General features: G+C 44.0%; 4 protein-coding genes across 4 annotated transcripts; 2 read left to right on the forward strand and 2 right to left on the reverse strand.

Annotated features, from left to right (window-relative positions):
• The first annotated feature begins 29 nt into the window (after positions 1 to 29).
• LOC108070863 (serine protease inhibitor 42Dd-like) lies at positions 30 to 1,421 on the forward strand. Its single transcript, XM_017161495.3, has 3 exons — positions 30 to 1,045; positions 1,109 to 1,171; positions 1,230 to 1,421. The coding sequence occupies exons 1-3, from the start codon at positions 49 to 51 to the stop codon at positions 1,388 to 1,390; spliced, it is 1,221 nt and encodes a 406-aa protein (XP_017016984.2). The 5' UTR covers positions 30 to 48; the 3' UTR covers positions 1,391 to 1,421.
• A 1-nt stretch (position 1,422) lies between these two features.
• Positions 1,423 to 2,048, reverse strand: LOC108070866 (cuticle protein 16.5-like). The gene is made up of 2 exons (XM_017161499.3): positions 1,913 to 2,048; positions 1,423 to 1,845 (listed from the first exon to the last, which is right to left on the reverse strand). Exons 1-2 carry the CDS (start codon positions 2,009 to 2,011, stop codon positions 1,489 to 1,491), a joined length of 456 nt encoding a protein of 151 aa, XP_017016988.1. The 5' UTR covers positions 2,012 to 2,048; the 3' UTR covers positions 1,423 to 1,488.
• A 555-nt stretch (positions 2,049 to 2,603) lies between these two features.
• On the reverse strand, positions 2,604 to 4,943 carry PIG-Z (phosphatidylinositol glycan anchor biosynthesis class Z). Its single transcript, XM_017161492.3, has 2 exons — positions 4,607 to 4,943; positions 2,604 to 4,546 (listed from the first exon to the last, which is right to left on the reverse strand). The coding sequence occupies exons 1-2, from the start codon at positions 4,761 to 4,763 to the stop codon at positions 2,604 to 2,606; spliced, it is 2,100 nt and encodes a 699-aa protein (XP_017016981.1). The 5' UTR covers positions 4,764 to 4,943.
• Positions 4,944 to 6,948: 2,005 nt separating this feature from the next.
• Positions 6,949 to 15,408, forward strand: SerT (Serotonin transporter). Its single transcript, XM_017161531.3, has 8 exons — positions 6,949 to 8,048; positions 9,276 to 9,836; positions 10,546 to 10,822; positions 12,281 to 12,491; positions 12,546 to 12,998; positions 13,095 to 13,389; positions 14,101 to 14,301; positions 14,364 to 15,408. The coding sequence occupies exons 2-8, from the start codon at positions 9,615 to 9,617 to the stop codon at positions 14,607 to 14,609; spliced, it is 1,905 nt and encodes a 634-aa protein (XP_017017020.1). The 5' UTR covers positions 6,949 to 8,048; positions 9,276 to 9,614; the 3' UTR covers positions 14,610 to 15,408.
• The last annotated feature ends 38 nt before the right edge of the window (positions 15,409 to 15,446 follow it).

The raw sequence follows: 15,446 nt of genomic DNA on the forward strand, positions 1-15,446 counted from the left end.
TGCCACAATGGTCCACGGAGCAGTCCGGTTTGTCCAGTACCCCTAACCATGTCGATGAAGATAGTGTGCATCCTCCTGCTACTCTTTGGCATAGCAGATGAGGTGCAATCAAGTAGATTCTCTGCCCTCCAGATGTTTGGGAATGTGATAAACGATCTACCAGATGACAACGTCATCATATGTCCCCCAGCCATCGATCTGGCCCTGGTCCAACTTTACCTAGCCGGCGGAGGAACAACTGAGACCGACTTGGAAAATTCATTGGGCTACAAAGGACCCTCAATATTCAAGGGCAACCTTCCGTCGTGGGTCTCGGAGGGAAATCCTCTTATTCGAATTGCCAGTCGATTCTATGCACGCAAGGGAGTCAAAATCAGTTCCACGTATCACAGTGAATATGCAAAATATCTGAATACCGTAATCGAAAACGTGGATGAGAACGAAAATTGGGCAGAAACGATTAACCCCTGGGTTACCTCGCAAACTGCCGAAGATCTTGAGGATCTTATTGAACCGCACCAGTTCGAGGATCCGAAAAAAGTCTTCCTTACTAACACCGTCAATTTTTTTGCCCAGTGGAAGTACCAATTCAAGCCAATTGCCGATGAGAATTTTTATATACCGGACGAAAGTCGTTCGGAGTCGGTTAAGATGATGAAATTGGAAGGCAACTTGAAGTACAGCTTTCTGAACAAACTAGACTGCCACGTGGTGATTATTCCGTTTGACAAAACTAATCTTGACATGCTCCTGCTGTTCCCCAAAACTTACCATGGGATTCAAAAGATAGAAGAGGGTCTGAAGCACGTAGATGTCCATAAAACATCTGTCAAGCATCTTCATCTGTCCATGCCACAGTTTAAGTTCAAGTATAGCCGGGATATGGTACAAACCCTGATCGATCTAGGGGTTAACAAGACTGTTTTTACCCACCCAAATCTCGCAAAACTTACCACGTCCAATGAGAACTTCATTATCGACAGCATTATGCACTCAGCTATCATTAACTTTGACGATAAAGGAGTCAAGTCAGATTTTGCTACAGGTTTGATATTATCCTTAAGATATAAAACTATCTTTTCATAACCCATTTTAATTCCACTTTAAGGCGTCGACGTGATAGCCACAGAATCGCGTCGTAATCCTAGGCGTAGGTCAGGTTTACACAGAGGTGCGATATTATCCTTAAACCATCGAATACTCAAAACCAATTTTAAATCACTTTCCAGGTCGCCAGAAACGAGCCGCTCCGAATCTCAGTTTAGTGTTTAACCGTCCTTTTTTATTCGCCATCATGGACACGAAAAGGATGTACTTATTCGGCAGGTACAGTCATCCTAGTGATATATATAAAACTGAATATGTGAGATCATATAATAGAAAGCCTTGAAATAAGTCCATAGTTTGGGCATTCGCTTGAATTTGCGCTTTATTTAGTTATCAAATCATTCGGATGGATCAATGGGCGTATGGCTGGCAAGTCCCCGTTTACTTCTTCTTCAGGAAGGGGCTGACGATGGCGGGAGCAGCATAGGTAGAAATGGGAGCAGTGTAGGCAGGGCCAGCAGCATAGGTGGTCACCGGTGCGGTGTAGGCCGGGGCACTGTACACCGAAGCAGTGTAGGCGGGAGCAGCGGCAGCATACGTGGAGTACGCAGGAGCTGCAGCAGCATAAGTGGAGTAAGCAGGAGCAGCAGCAGCATAGGTGGTCACGGGAGCGGTGTAGGCCACAGGAGCAGCGGCGGCGTAGGTGGCGGCATAAGGAGCAGCGGCATAGGTGGTCAACGGGGAGGCGATGAAGCCAGCCTGGGCGGCGGCAATGCAGAGAGCCAAGCAGATGAGGAACTACGGGAATACAAAGCGAAATCCTTTAGTCAGACCATTCAATCCTGAAGGGCAGGCTGTGGCTTACCTTCATGTTGATTTGGTTGGTTTGGGTTTGTTGGTTTGTCAGCGACTGATGCTGTTGGCCACTTTTCCCTGCCATTTTATAGGCCAATTGTCGCCGCATTGGCCAAAACGGGTTTCCGGCTTAGGCAGCGCCAAATACAAAAAACCTAAATTAGAACACAATTGCGTTCGCAGCGAGATTTCTGCCAGGTAACGTTCAATGAACGCGGATGCCGCGCCTCGCCTCACGGCGTGTCAAATGGATTACTCTTTTCCAGCATTCTCGGCAAGAGATCTGATGGCGACAACTGAAATGGACAGGGAATTGGAATTACGATTCTGATTACTGATTGCCTTTGACGAATCAATCTGGTGTGTGGGCAGACTCACCTCTCCGCTGGGATTTCCACTTCAGCTGCTCGGCTTTGTCTTTGGTCACTTGGTAATATTATTCTATGGATTGGCTCGAGTATTTGTCAAAACTTAATGGATAGTTAAAGATTAAGTAGCTATTTGGTAATGACTAGGAGTGTTTATAAAGTATTTATAAAGTATTCTGTGCGGTTAGCAGGAATGTCTGCAGCACATTAACTGCAGAGATCAGAATTTACCGTGAAATTTTACATTAAAAGGTAGCTTAGTTTTAACTTGGAAATCTTAGCCTACAACTTTGGTTCAAGGCACTTGGAATTAGTGAAGAACAGGCCTTCTCCCTACGCCTTAGTTTCTGGCATTGTGGCTTTCATCTTCACTTCCACTGAGCGGCTTGGCGGCTTCTTGCGCCTCACATCGATCTCGTACAGCGCCAGTCCCAGTTGATGGACAAAGGAGCTGAACTGCTTGTTCACATAGGCAAAGCTCAGCGCTGGCGGCTGCTCCACGGCGCAGGTTCCCCGGAAATCATCGTGAGCCCAGTGAGGGGCGTCCACATCGCAAGGATGCCTGCCCTTTAGACGAGGAAATGCCTCCGTGGAGAGATGCGGATAGAAGACGTTCAGCAACTCAAAGTTGAGGTAGCTGCTGGCATTGGACTGCACCAGCGCCTCGTGGAGATCGGCGCTTAGAGAGGCGGGAATGGCCAAGTACAGCTTGTAGCGCAGGCGACTGGGTCCAGACTGCTTCACCTCGCAGTTGCCACTGATGAGCTTCACCTTCTGCAGCAGGCCATCCAGGGAAAGCCCACCGTATTCGTACATATAAAAGTCCCGCTGGCGACGATATCGCTGATGCGTTTGCCTATTAAAGTGCAGCACCCGGGAGCTGGGAATGTTGAGCAGGTGCAAAGGCAGACTGTAGATGTGCGAGGTCATCAGATGGACATGCGTGGCCGCCGGCTTGGTGGCCATCACATGCGAGATGTCAGCTGCCAGGGGATAAACCCCCGCCTGATGAATGAATCCAAAGAAGAGGGTGAGCGCCACATTGCTCACATACCAGATCTTCAGGAGATACGGACCGGAAGCCTTGCTCGAAAGCCATCTGTCGTAGAACCAACGCAGCAGCGGGTGATCCTTCTGAAAGGGATACTTGGCACTGAACCCGGTGATCAGCTTGGGAGCGTGTAACAGCAGCAGCGGGAATGTCACCGGCAGCAGGAAGCGCGGTTCCTGGTGGTTGATCAGCGAGAGAAAAAAGAGCGGCACAAATATGGCGCCCGACATCAGCGATACGATGCTCTGGAAGCGTGGCAGCACTTGGTATTCCGCGCGGAAGAAGCGCAGTAGCAGCTGGGCAAAGGCACCCAGCGAAGCCAGGGCCAGGACATTGAAGAGCATCGGCATGTTGACCATCAAATGAACGTAGCAGGGATGGACGCCATGGCTGGCCGTTTGCGCCGAGTCCAGGTTCGCCTTGATAAAGTTCCAGGGAGTGAAGACAAAGTTGTCGATGTTCAGGTGCATCATGTGCAGCTCGCCCACGGTCAGGTGCTGGTAGTACAGCGAGTCGCAAAATATAAACACCACAAGAGCGGGCAGGGCGCACAGACAGAAGAGAACTATCCGGAGATTAAAGTCCCGGAAGGTGACAGTGCGTGTTCCCATTCCGCGCAGCAGCCAGAAGAAGACCATGGGCGCTCCAAAGAGCAGGAAGGTGGGCCTATTAAAAACCCCGGCCACGCAGATTGTGGACATGGCCAGCAGGTGCTGCAGATTGTGCGGCGGCAAGGCATTCTTCAGCTTCCAGATGCGCACGCGTTCGCTAATGGACTCCGCCTTGTCGTACTTCTCCTCGAGGAACTCCTTTTTGTACACCACCGTGTTTGTGCGCAGCATGCATTCCGCCACCAAGCAGAGGAGCCACGAGCACATGGCCATCTCCAGGCTGTTGGAGAAGGTGCGCGTGCCAAAGACGAGCAGCACCCAGGAGCTGCCCAGCGCCAGCAGGCGGATCTCGAAGCGCAGCCCGTAAAGACGGCAAATCCTGTACAGACACCAATCGTTGCTGTACGAGATTAGGGTGTAGACAAGCCGCGGGAAGACCACGTAAGCATACGTGCCCAGCAGCTCCACATCCCACCAAGTACGCAGGTACATCGCTATGAACTCGTAGAAGCTCCAAGGCACGCGGAGGAGCGCAAAGGGCAGCGTTATGCTCCTCACCGGCATCGAGTTGTTGAACTCCCAGGTGCGCGTGTGCTCCAGCCGAAAGTGGTCGCCTGCAGAGGGTTAATATTAAAGAAACCATTCTATACATAATAGAGAGTCCACATTCTCACCCGTCATCACTTCCACGCTTTGGAAGAACTCATCCGGATGCACATAGCCCAATTGGGGCACGAAAACCAGGAGCAGACGCACCGCCGCAAAGCAGAAATAGGTGCTCAGGTGGCGGTCACCCGGTGACCGGTTCTGCCACAGCTTGGTCAGACGCATTTCTTATTCTGGTGCCACTACAAACTACGGAAACTCCACTAGTTTTTCGGTTATTTGTGAAAAGAAGATAAACGAGAATGCATTTGTTTTGGTTTTTTTTTGTTTTTGTTTTCACAACCAATTTCTTCCTCCACGACTGCTGGTCACACTGGAATTTCAGCTGGTCACACCAGAAAATGTTACTAGCGCTGCCAACTTTGCTAAAAAATTACAAGGTTTGAGAGCAACTGTTGGATGGTGGCGGTAAAGTTTTAAGGTAATTGGGAATTTAAATTAAAGTGGAAATATATATATTTTTTTTTATTGCATTTTATTATTGTTTAAAATGTATTTATTAAATATATTTCTTCCAAAAGCATTAATTTTTGGATATTAAATATTTCGAGGTTTTGTTTAATAATTTTTTTAATTATTTACTTTAGGTACATAAGAAAAAATTATATATATATTTTTGAGTTTATAAATTTCTTTTCCCCATTTCTGCTTTTATATTTTTAAGATGTGGTTATACATTTTGACCTTCATTTATGGTTAAAACAATTAATATCCCATTAATTTGCATTAACTTATCGTTTGTTTTTGAAGCTATTTTCCCGTTTTGGACTTTCCACCTCCACCACCACCTGATCTCCATATCAATTGCAATCCATTCAGCTGTCGCGCCTTCCGTTTGCTTATTTTGCGTTCGAGCCGATGACGTAGTTTGCGGCTTGGCAAGGAAATTCAATATCGGATTACAGTTACATAAGCCCCGGTTCTGTGGCCAAATAGTTTGTAAACGCACAGCGATGATACGTCGATGAATAATACACGTACAACCGAGGCACAGCACACTGATAAAAAAAATAAAATCTTCTTTTGAGATTTTGCGCATTCTTAATTTAAAATCTTACTATAAGACCAAAAATTCTAGAAATGAGATTTTTCAGGGTATATTTACGAACAAAATACTCTACTTTTAAGATTTGCACATTTTTTGGCATTCTTAAAAAAAAAATCTTAAAAAAAGACCAAATATTCTAATAAGAAGAAGAAAAAATCATAAAGTAATACCGAAAATGATTCATTTTAAGAAATAAAAATCGTAAATTAAGATTTTTGTTAATCTTAAAAATTCAGAAGAGACGGCTTCTAGTGTTGTCTCTTTTTTTCTCACACAAAAATGGAAGTCATAGTGCCGTCTCGCTCTTACGACCATTCTTAAAAAAACTATTTTTAGCTCAGAGAGGGAGATACATTTTTTTTTTGTTTTCTCTGTCCTTGGAACTGTATGTATTTACGTTCCCGACATTAGTGTTTGATTTGCCTCAGTGGCCCAGTTGGTAAGCGGTCGGTCTGTGAATTTTGAGACATGGGTTCGGATCCCAGCCGGGAAAAAAATGTAAGTAGCTTTTTAATAAAATTTCTAATACTAATTTAATTTACAATAATCATTTCTAGCTCTATAATTACAGATTATACAAATTCTTTCACAATAATGTTTAATTTAAAATGTTTGGTATTACGAATGTTTAGTAGTATTAACTAAGGCCGGTCTCGTTAGGATTCAAACAAATTTTTTTTTCTTAATTTAAGCCTTGTTATGGTCATTTTTTAAGATTTTCGGTCGTTTATCGTTCTTATTTTAAACTTTTTTAAGGATTGAAATAATATTTGAAAAATCTCAAATGTAGAATGAAAAAGTACTTAAAAGATGACCGAAAATATCCAAAGAAGACCAAAATATGCTTAAGCCATTTTCGTGACCGAAAAATCTCGTTTTTATGACCAAAATTCTTGTTTTTTTTTATCAGTGCATCTGTGACCCAACAGACAGAGCAGCGTCTAAGAGCAGACAGGAAAATCAAACAGAATGGAAAATTTGGAGCTCTACGTTGATTTTTGTAGAGAATTTTCTTTAGAAAAACATATTTTTCTTAATGTAGATTTATTGATTTAAAATTCTTGTTTATTTTAACTTGAAATTAGATTAAATAAACCCTCATTTCCATTCAATATATATTTCGGTGTACTCGTATAAGGTGGGGATCGGGATCGGTACCGCCTACCCCAACCACAGAAAACGTGTGCAGCCCATGACGACTCCATACGAGTCTAACGCCTCCGCGAAATCCCCCGATCAGCAATCCGCGATTCGCGATTTGCAATTACGTTGAATTACCCACTTGACAAACCGAGTCGAGTGTGCGCGCAACGCTCGCGGCAACTGGGCTCGCAATAATTAGCAAAAATAAATAATAAACAAATAAACAAACAAAAACTCAAATTAAATTCCAACTTTTTTCTCGGGAAAAAACTCTAATCATTCTCTCGGAAATCAAGTAAAGCATCGCAGACAATTTTAGAGTCAGATAGCAGAAGCTCTTTAAAGGGTAAACAACTGGGAATATCCGCAACAAAAGTCTGTTGAAACCGATTTCAACCGAATTTTAACTATCTTTCTAGTTATTTGTGATTGTCAGCTATTTTTCTAGGGAACCATAAATTATTTTCTTATATATTATAATTATAAAGTGGAAACTAACAAACGAAAGCTGAAATTTGAAGCGAAATGTAAAGAAAGTGCCCAGAAAGTGTTCTATCAAATTAAATTCAACACTAAACTGAATAAATATATTCTAAATTATAATGTTCTGTGATGTAACTAAATGAATATAATAATAATAAATTTACAACCTAAATTAAAAGCCATATACAATAATGTTTGTGTGCCCTGCTGCTTCCTCAATTATCTATTCCAACTTGAAACTGAATTAGTGAAATGAAACTTTTTCACCTGTCAATCGAATGGACAGTTTAGTAATGTGGCAAGCATTTAACAAGGCTTCTAGGCAAACTTAATGGGCCACGCCCCCTGGCTCCTGAGCTCCAGACCCAACCCCCAACGCCCATTAAGCAACTTCGATGAGCAACAGTTGGCTGCAATTTAAGTTACACTTTGTCCACCTGTCGGACCCAGTTCCTCTCTGTGCCCCAACTGCAACCCCCAAAAGATAGCCGACGAAGCTGACTCGTCTCGTCGTCCTGCCGACGAGCTCCTGGCGCCCGCCTGCGCAGCGTGTGTATAAAAGGAGGACTCCGTCCGGAGGATTCATCAGTTGGCCCAGCGGAGCGGCGCGCGTCTCTCAGATCGGACGCCAGAAGGAAGCCAAGCCCGAGGAATTTTTTAACTTTGTGCAGTGCCATGGCCAAGTAATAAATAAAAGTGTTAACGGTTATTTGTGGCAACTAAAATTGTTGCTTTTAAAGTGGAAAGTTTCATCCTAACAGTTTTTTTTAAAGAAAGTAAGTGCATAAAATAAGTATTTTATTTTACAATTTGAAATTCTATTTTTTACTAAAGTTTGAATTTAATTATCTATTTCGGGTTTAAGTGTGTTCTTAAAAAATAATTAATTAACTTGAAAGTTGTAGAAAAGTATTACAAAAAATTTAGTTAAAGCTCTCGAAGTCAGCAACGATTGTGATTTATTTAGGAAATAATTATATCTTAAGGAAATATTCAAATTTCTTTAGGTATTAAAGAATAAGCCGGGTTTATTGTATTTATTTGTAATGTATAAAAAATTTAGGTTTACATTTATCATTATTTTATTGAATTCTTTCCTTATAGAAAGCATTTACCTCTTATTTAGCTCACTTTTAAGACATTTTTTATAGTAAAAAGAAAGTATTTCCCTTGAATATTAATTAACAAGAATATACTACAATACCTCGCTTAAGTATTAGACAAAATAAATCTCTTAATTTAGATTTTGTTTAAATTAAACTTACACTTATTTGGCCAAAGAAAAGAAAATCCTTACAATTAAAAACGTATTAATATTTTAATTTCCTTAACAGTTAAGAGGCATCTGGCAAAGATTATTCTGGCCTCCATATCTCTAAGTGCCTTTTGATTGTTTTGCATTTTTTTGTTGACACCTCGGTCTTTATTTTTAGTGCTTGTGTTATCAAAACGATTTAATTTTTAGGAATTCCAACTGTGTCGCCATCCGTCGGCACTTGTGTACGACTTTCTTTCTTGGCTTTATCATTGCTGTGGCTTCGCGTGTGGGTAACAATTAAATGGTAATTAAAAAGCCAAACGGAAGGCAATGGGAAAACCCCGTCGCGAAGACCGTGTGCGCTTCGTTACTCATACGCCCTGCTGTACCACAGAAGGTGTGCCATTTAAGATTTATCGGCAAATAAAACAAAGGTTTAAAGCTATTGAGGGAGAACAATAGTCAGGGAATTGCATATACCACGACATTGACATTGAAAGTGAGTTTTTTTGGTGGGCCACCATTAAAGGACACCGCGGGTGTTCGAAATCAGAACTCGATGCGGTCAGGGGCATTTACGTTTTACGACTTGCCGATTTATATTTGCCACTTGGAAACTGTTGCAAAACTGCATACAAAAATATCTGTGTTAATTTCAATGCCTCCCTTGGGGCCGTCAATAAATGGCCACCATTAGCCAGGCCCCATTTAATACGATTCCGATTTAACCCTGTTGTTATTACAGTTTTTGGTCACTCGTCGTTGTCGTCATTGGCGACAGTTCCAGCATGTGAAGAGAGCCGTGGGGAAAATGCAATTTCCACGACCACACACACGCTAAGCGGGGCAACGGGACAAGCGGAAAAGCAGAAAAGTGGAAGAGCGGAGAAGTGGACGAGCGGAAAAGCGAGCGAAGCAGCTTAGGTCGCCAACGGATAACGGAGAGTCGCAGTGTTCCCTTCCTCGACAGCGGACCGCGTCCAAAGTTCGGCTGGCTACGCTCGTGCCGCGATCGGCGTACACTGCCACGCCCCCCGGCACAACGCCCCCGCCCACGCCCAAGCCAAAGGCACGCCGCCTCAGCATGGATCGCAGCGGAAGCGCAAACAATGGCTCCGAATTTGGCGGCGGCGGCGGCGTCGTCTCCGCCAGTGCCGCTACCATGGCAAGCCGGACGAACACTGCTCCTTGGAGTAATGACAAGGAGTCGCCAAACAATGAGGATGACTCCAACGAAGACGACGGTGACAATGCATCGCCAGCCAAAGTCACCGATCCGCTGGCCCCACGATTGGCCAACAACGAGGTGAGTTCTGTGGAAACTGAGAAACGTTTTTAAGTTTTACATTGTTTTCGAATTTTAAATTGAATTAAGTTTATTATAAATTAAAAAAAATCAAAATGAGATCCTTTCTTTATTCACGATAAATGCACAATGGAATCGTACAAAACGGGCAAAGATAAAAAATTGGCTGGAATGTCGCAAACAACCTTTGAGGATAAAAATAAAAAATTTTTAGAACTCAAATTTAACCAAAATTTTAAACCAAGCTTAGGTATTCCAAAACAGATATTTCGTCTGGTATTATAGAAATGCAAACTAGAAATAAAAGTAAAAAAAAAAAACCCAAAACAATATTAAAAATTATTGAGAACTTGAAATTAAAAAAAATATTAAAATAAAAAATAGTTTACTGGATATATGTAGGAACTGTTCCCTTAGAAAGGCAGGGCACGACTGATAGTATTTCAGTGCTTATATATACATATATTTGAGGTAAGAGTGACATTCAACAGGCAAAGGCTCCTAGATGGCGATTTCCCTTAGCTTTTGACAGATTTCGATTAAAGATAAAATGCAACTTTGATGATTTTCAGATAAATTTGGGAGCAACATGTCGATTATACGTACAATAAAACCATTCGATCGGTTTATTCTCTACCTTTTTTGTTTACCAGCTGAGTGCCAACATATAATATTTATTTTCTAATGAATTTTCTCCCTAATATTACAGCGCATTTTGGTGGTGTCTGTGACGGAGCGAACTCGCGAGACTTGGGGACAAAAGGCGGAATTCCTGCTGGCCGTTATTGGCTTTGCTGTTGACCTGGGCAATGTGTGGCGATTTCCGTATATTTGCTACCAAAATGGAGGCGGCGCCTTTCTGGTGCCCTACTGCCTCTTTCTCATCTTTGGCGGCCTGCCCCTCTTCTACATGGAACTGGCCCTAGGTCAGTTCCATCGCTGTGGCTGTCTCAGCATCTGGAAGCGCATCTGCCCGGCCCTAAAAGGTGAGTGGAAACCCCGAAGATAACCTGTATTAAACATGGCACAAAAAAGAATCCCATTAAGAATTCCCCACATGAGCTTTAAAAAAATAATGTACAAATAAATATGAAGATGCCTGGGGCTTCCAAATAGGATACAAGATTAAATGGCAATTTAAATGAATTACAAATATTGAGTTTTAGTCGCATATTATATAAAAAAAAAAGAAGTAAAAACGCGTGATTGCATATTGGAATATTTCAATATTTACGCAGAACGGAGGCCTTTAGCCGGAGGGGCTAGCTTTTTGTAATGAGAAATTAAGTATACGCAGCGAGGGACATGTGTGTGTGTGTTGTTGATGCCTGATATTTCACGCTCCGACGAGCATTATTGTCTCAGCCAGATTCTGTGGCCACCCGCACTTGTGTTAGCCTGAAGGACAAAGGACCAAAGTTGCTCCTGCATTGTTTCATTTTTTGGCTTCGGGATATATGGATATGTGGCTTTAAAAACCGTAAAACGGGGGAAGCACACAATTGTGTGCCAGCGACATTATCAGGCAGTCGAATGGATAAGAGTCACCAGTTTTGTTGCAACAATTAACAGCGCATTCAAGTGGAACGCACAAAGCCCAAATCAGGACCTCCATCCGGGCCAGGGCCTCGCCCCAGCTCAAGGCCTAATTAAATTGTCCTCAAATTGATTTACACAGCCATGAAAAGACACAGCCACCGAAGGGGAAGTCCTTTTCAAAGTTTGCATATCGAGTTGATAATTTCATTAAGTGACAAACAAAATGTATTATATCCTGGATCTGCGAGGGTCTCTCGCTTAAAGCTTGGACCGAAAACTTTGCCATGTCACCACTACTAGTCTAGGCCAAATCCCACCCACCCCCCATTGAAAAGTCGAAGAGCAAACATCACTTTGTGGCAGTCATCATTTGCTCAACAAGTGTTTGCTTTGGCGAACCTTTTGCCGAGCGACTCGAGCGTCTCTGGCCCTTCGAAATGAATGGAAAAAGGAGCCGGAAAGCAGCTTAAAGAGGGAAAATCACGTGACGTGTCTTATTGGCCTCATAAGTAAACTGGCAGCAGAAAGGAGACAAAAACGGTTTGTCCAACGGCTGAAACCTGCGAATTGTCACGCGGGAATATTCCAATTTCTTTTTCCTTTCTGGGTCTCATTGTGCCGGCGCTTTCAATCAGAAATATTGGCATTCCCAGGCTAAAGCGAGCTGGCTTTTAAGTGCTACCTGTTGATTTGCATGCTTTGTGGCCTTGTTAGCAGGAACAATCAGTGGAATTAATGCTGAAAAATATGAATACTAAGGGTGCTTTTGAAGTGTTTAACCTGTTGCTTCCCTTAACTTTACTTAAATAATTAAGGAAGAGTCTTTTAGTCAATTTAAATATTAAATGAGGGTGTCTTAACTCAAGGTAGCATTACCTTCAATATTAAACAATAAATTCCCCCAGGTGTTGGCTATGCGATCTGCCTGATCGACATTTATATGGGCATGTACTACAACACGATTATCGGCTGGGCGGTCTACTATCTCTTCGCCTCGTTCACCTCTAAGCTGCCCTGGACGTCCTGCGATAATCCTTGGAACACCAACAACTGTATGCCAGTGACCAGCGATAATTTCACCGAGTTGTCCACCTCACCGGCCAAGGAGTTCTTCGAGTGGGTATTCCTTGTATCCCTGTAAACAGTATACCTCAGTGATTATCTTCACAGGCGACGAGTCCTGGAGAGCTACAAGGGCAATGGACTGGACTTTATGGGTCCTGTGAAGCCCACGTTGGCACTCTGTGTCTTTGGAGTTTTTGTCTTGGTGTATTTCTCCCTGTGGAAGGGTGTACGGAGTGCTGGTAAGGTGGTTTGGGTCACAGCACTAGCCCCCTACGTGGTGCTGATCATCCTCTTGGTGCGAGGAGTCTCTCTGCCCGGAGCGGACGAGGGTATCAAGTATTATTTGACTCCGGAGTGGCACAAGCTAAAGAACTCCAAGGTGTGGATAGACGCCGCCTCGCAGATATTCTTCTCTTTGGGTCCTGGCTTCGGGACACTGCTGGCCCTGTCCAGCTATAATAAGTTTAATAACAATTGCTACAGGGATGCCCTAATCACGAGCAGCATTAACTGTTTGACCAGTTTTTTGGCCGGATTCGTCATCTTCTCCGTGCTGGGGTGAGTGTTTGTGACTTCAATTATATAAGAAATATTAAAATATTATTATTTATCATTACCTTGTTCATATACATCTTTAATATTTAATCCCAACAGTTACATGGCTTACGTCCAAAAGACTTCAATTGACAAAGTGGGCTTAGAGGGGCCTGGTTTGGTATTCATCGTCTATCCGGAGGCCATAGCCACAATGAGTGGCTCTGTGTTTTGGAGCATCATCTTCTTCCTGATGCTGATAACACTGGGCCTGGACAGCACCTTTGGCGGACTGGAGGCGATGATTACGGCGCTGTGTGATGAGTATCCACGTGTGATTGGCCGGCGAAGGGAGCTGTTTGTCCTGCTGCTGCTGGCCTTCATCTTCCTGTGTGCTTTGCCCACGATGACCTACGTAAGTGACCGGAGTTCGAGGAATCCCTGGACTGTGATTCGGTTAATTAACTCCTAAGCACCCCTAATACATATGCATGCATGTCCAACTGGCCCATTTAACGCACCATCTAGCAGAGATAGCACCGTCCTCCCCCTGTTTAGATATGCCAGCTCCCGAGTCGATGGATTGCCGTGTTAAGTGCTTTTTATCGTTCGCCAGTTAATCTCACACACTGGCCACCCCCAGACGGCCGGCATGGCATGGCACCCTTCTTTTCCTGCATTTTTATCACCTGTCAAGAGCAGTGGGCTTGTTTGCCTTTCACCTGGCCAAACATCCACCGACATGTTGCTAGTGGCTGCTGCTCCTGTTGCTGCGACGTTCAAACACTTGGCTGGCAGCGAGTCTGGTCTTCCTCCTGCCACTTTATCTGATTACATTTAAAATTGTAATTTGCTGCCTTCTTTATTTCTGCCTGTCCTGGTCACTTGGCCACTCGGAGTGACCAGTATCGGTCTAGGGATCAAGCTATTCAATAACTCAGCCGTCATCCATTAATCAGTGCCAGTTTAAATGGAGATCTCCCTTCGGAGTGGTTCAAGGTGTTATCAAAGGACTCTGAAAATGTTTTTTTTTTTGAAAATATTAAGAAAACCAAGAGATGATTAAGCTGAGCTAATAAAATATAAATTAAATATTTATAAAATATATATATTCCTCTCCTTTCAGGGCGGCGTGGTGCTGGTCAACTTCCTGAATGTCTATGGACCCGGCTTGGCCATTCTTTTTGTGGTCTTTGTCGAGGCCGCTGGAGTTTTTTGGTTCTACGGCGTAGATCGCTTCAGCTCCGATGTGGAGCAGATGCTGGGCTCCAAGCCTGGCCTCTTCTGGCGCATCTGCTGGACCTACATTAGTCCCGTGTTCCTGCTGGTTAGCTATAATCAAGAACTTAACAAAAATACAAATTTCATTACCAATTCTCCCCCTGACAGACCATCTTCATCTTCTCCATATTGGGCTACAAGGAGATGCTTGGCGAGGAATACTATTACCCCGACTGGAGCTTCCAGGTGGGCTGGGCCGTCACCTGCTCCTCGGTGCTGTGCATCCCCATGTACATCATCTACAAGTTCTTCTTTGCCTCAAAGGGCGGCTGTCGGCAGCGGTTGCAGGAGTCTTTCAAGCCGGACGACAGCTGCGGATCGGTGGTGCCCGGCCAGCAGGGCACCTCGGTGTGACATGACCACGCCCAGGTCCACCTCAACATCCGCACCAGCTGCACCAGCATCAAGATCTACAACCTCAACTGCAGCAGCAACAACAGCTTGTCACCAACAACCTCAGGGGCCGACGTTCTCCACACAAACAATCTCAACTGCAACTGCAACCACAGCTTCCCGCTGCCGCCGGGGGATCCGCCTCAGAACCGTAGTAGCCGGTATCAGCCACAGTATCAGCATCGGATCAGCAGCGATATCATTAGTGCTAGTCTTAGGCAGTCGCATAGCCATAGTTTAAGCCTCTGCTCGGTGCAGAGCAATCCCATGGCGACCACAAGGATGCCACTTGCTGCCGAGGACAATAACTGCTCGCTGAGACTCAGCAGCTGCCAGCCGCTCAAGTTCCCGCTGGCCAGCGAGTGGCTGGTCTAAGGGAGAGCCCTTCTGCTGGGAGTCCTGCATAGCAGCCATTTTGCAGGACTCCCTATGAATGGCACGCAAAGGCCGAGGAACTCAACGTTTAATCTAGTTTGATTGCTTCGCAAGCACACATAGTGAACCTAAGTATTCTAGTTGTCCAGCCTTCAGGGGCAGTAGCCTTAGTTCGTAAGCGTTAACTAGCTCAGCTGTAAGTGAAGTGAAATTTGGTAAAATGCTTTCTAAGTAATAACTGCTCTACGATAGAGATAACGCCCTGTACAATGCATTACTCACACACACACATTTCCCGCATGCTGGGAAAGGCAATCGTAAGCAGCCATTTACATTGCTTTTCCTGTGTGCTCGTTGATTTGGTTTTTAATTAAATATATAATTTCGGTTTTACGAAATAAGAAACAAAAAAGAATGTGGTTT

The sequence above is a fragment of the Drosophila kikkawai genome, chromosome 2R, assembly GCF_030179895.1.
Source record: "Drosophila kikkawai strain 14028-0561.14 chromosome 2R, DkikHiC1v2, whole genome shotgun sequence".
NCBI lineage: Eukaryota > Metazoa > Arthropoda > Insecta > Diptera > Drosophilidae > Drosophila > Drosophila kikkawai.

Coding starts and splice junctions, on each gene's coding strand:
- LOC108070863 (XM_017161495.3), top strand. CDS start 49: ATGTCGATGAAGATAGTGTGCATCCTCCTGCTACTCTTTGGCATAGCA. Junction 1,046..1,108: donor CAAGTCAGATTTTGCTACAG/GTTTGATATTAT, acceptor TTCCACTTTAAG/GCGTCGACGTGATAGCCACA. Junction 1,172..1,229: donor TAGGTCAGGTTTACACAGAG/GTGCGATATTAT, acceptor ATCACTTTCCAG/GTCGCCAGAAACGAGCCGCT.
- LOC108070866 (XM_017161499.3), bottom strand. CDS start 2,011: ATGCGGCGACAATTGGCCTATAAAATGGCAGGGAAAAGTGGCCAACAG. Junction 1,846..1,912: donor CCAACCAAATCAACATGAAG/GTAAGCCACAGC, acceptor GTATTCCCGTAG/TTCCTCATCTGCTTGGCTCT.
- PIG-Z (XM_017161492.3), bottom strand. CDS start 4,763: ATGCGTCTGACCAAGCTGTGGCAGAACCGGTCACCGGGTGACCGCCAC. Junction 4,547..4,606: donor AAGCGTGGAAGTGATGACGG/GTGAGAATGTGG, acceptor AACCCTCTGCAG/GCGACCACTTTCGGCTGGAG.
- SerT (XM_017161531.3), top strand. CDS start 9,615: ATGGATCGCAGCGGAAGCGCAAACAATGGCTCCGAATTTGGCGGCGGC. Junction 12,999..13,094: donor GTCATCTTCTCCGTGCTGGG/GTGAGTGTTTGT, acceptor TAATCCCAACAG/TTACATGGCTTACGTCCAAA. Junction 13,390..14,100: donor CTTTGCCCACGATGACCTAC/GTAAGTGACCGG, acceptor CTCTCCTTTCAG/GGCGGCGTGGTGCTGGTCAA.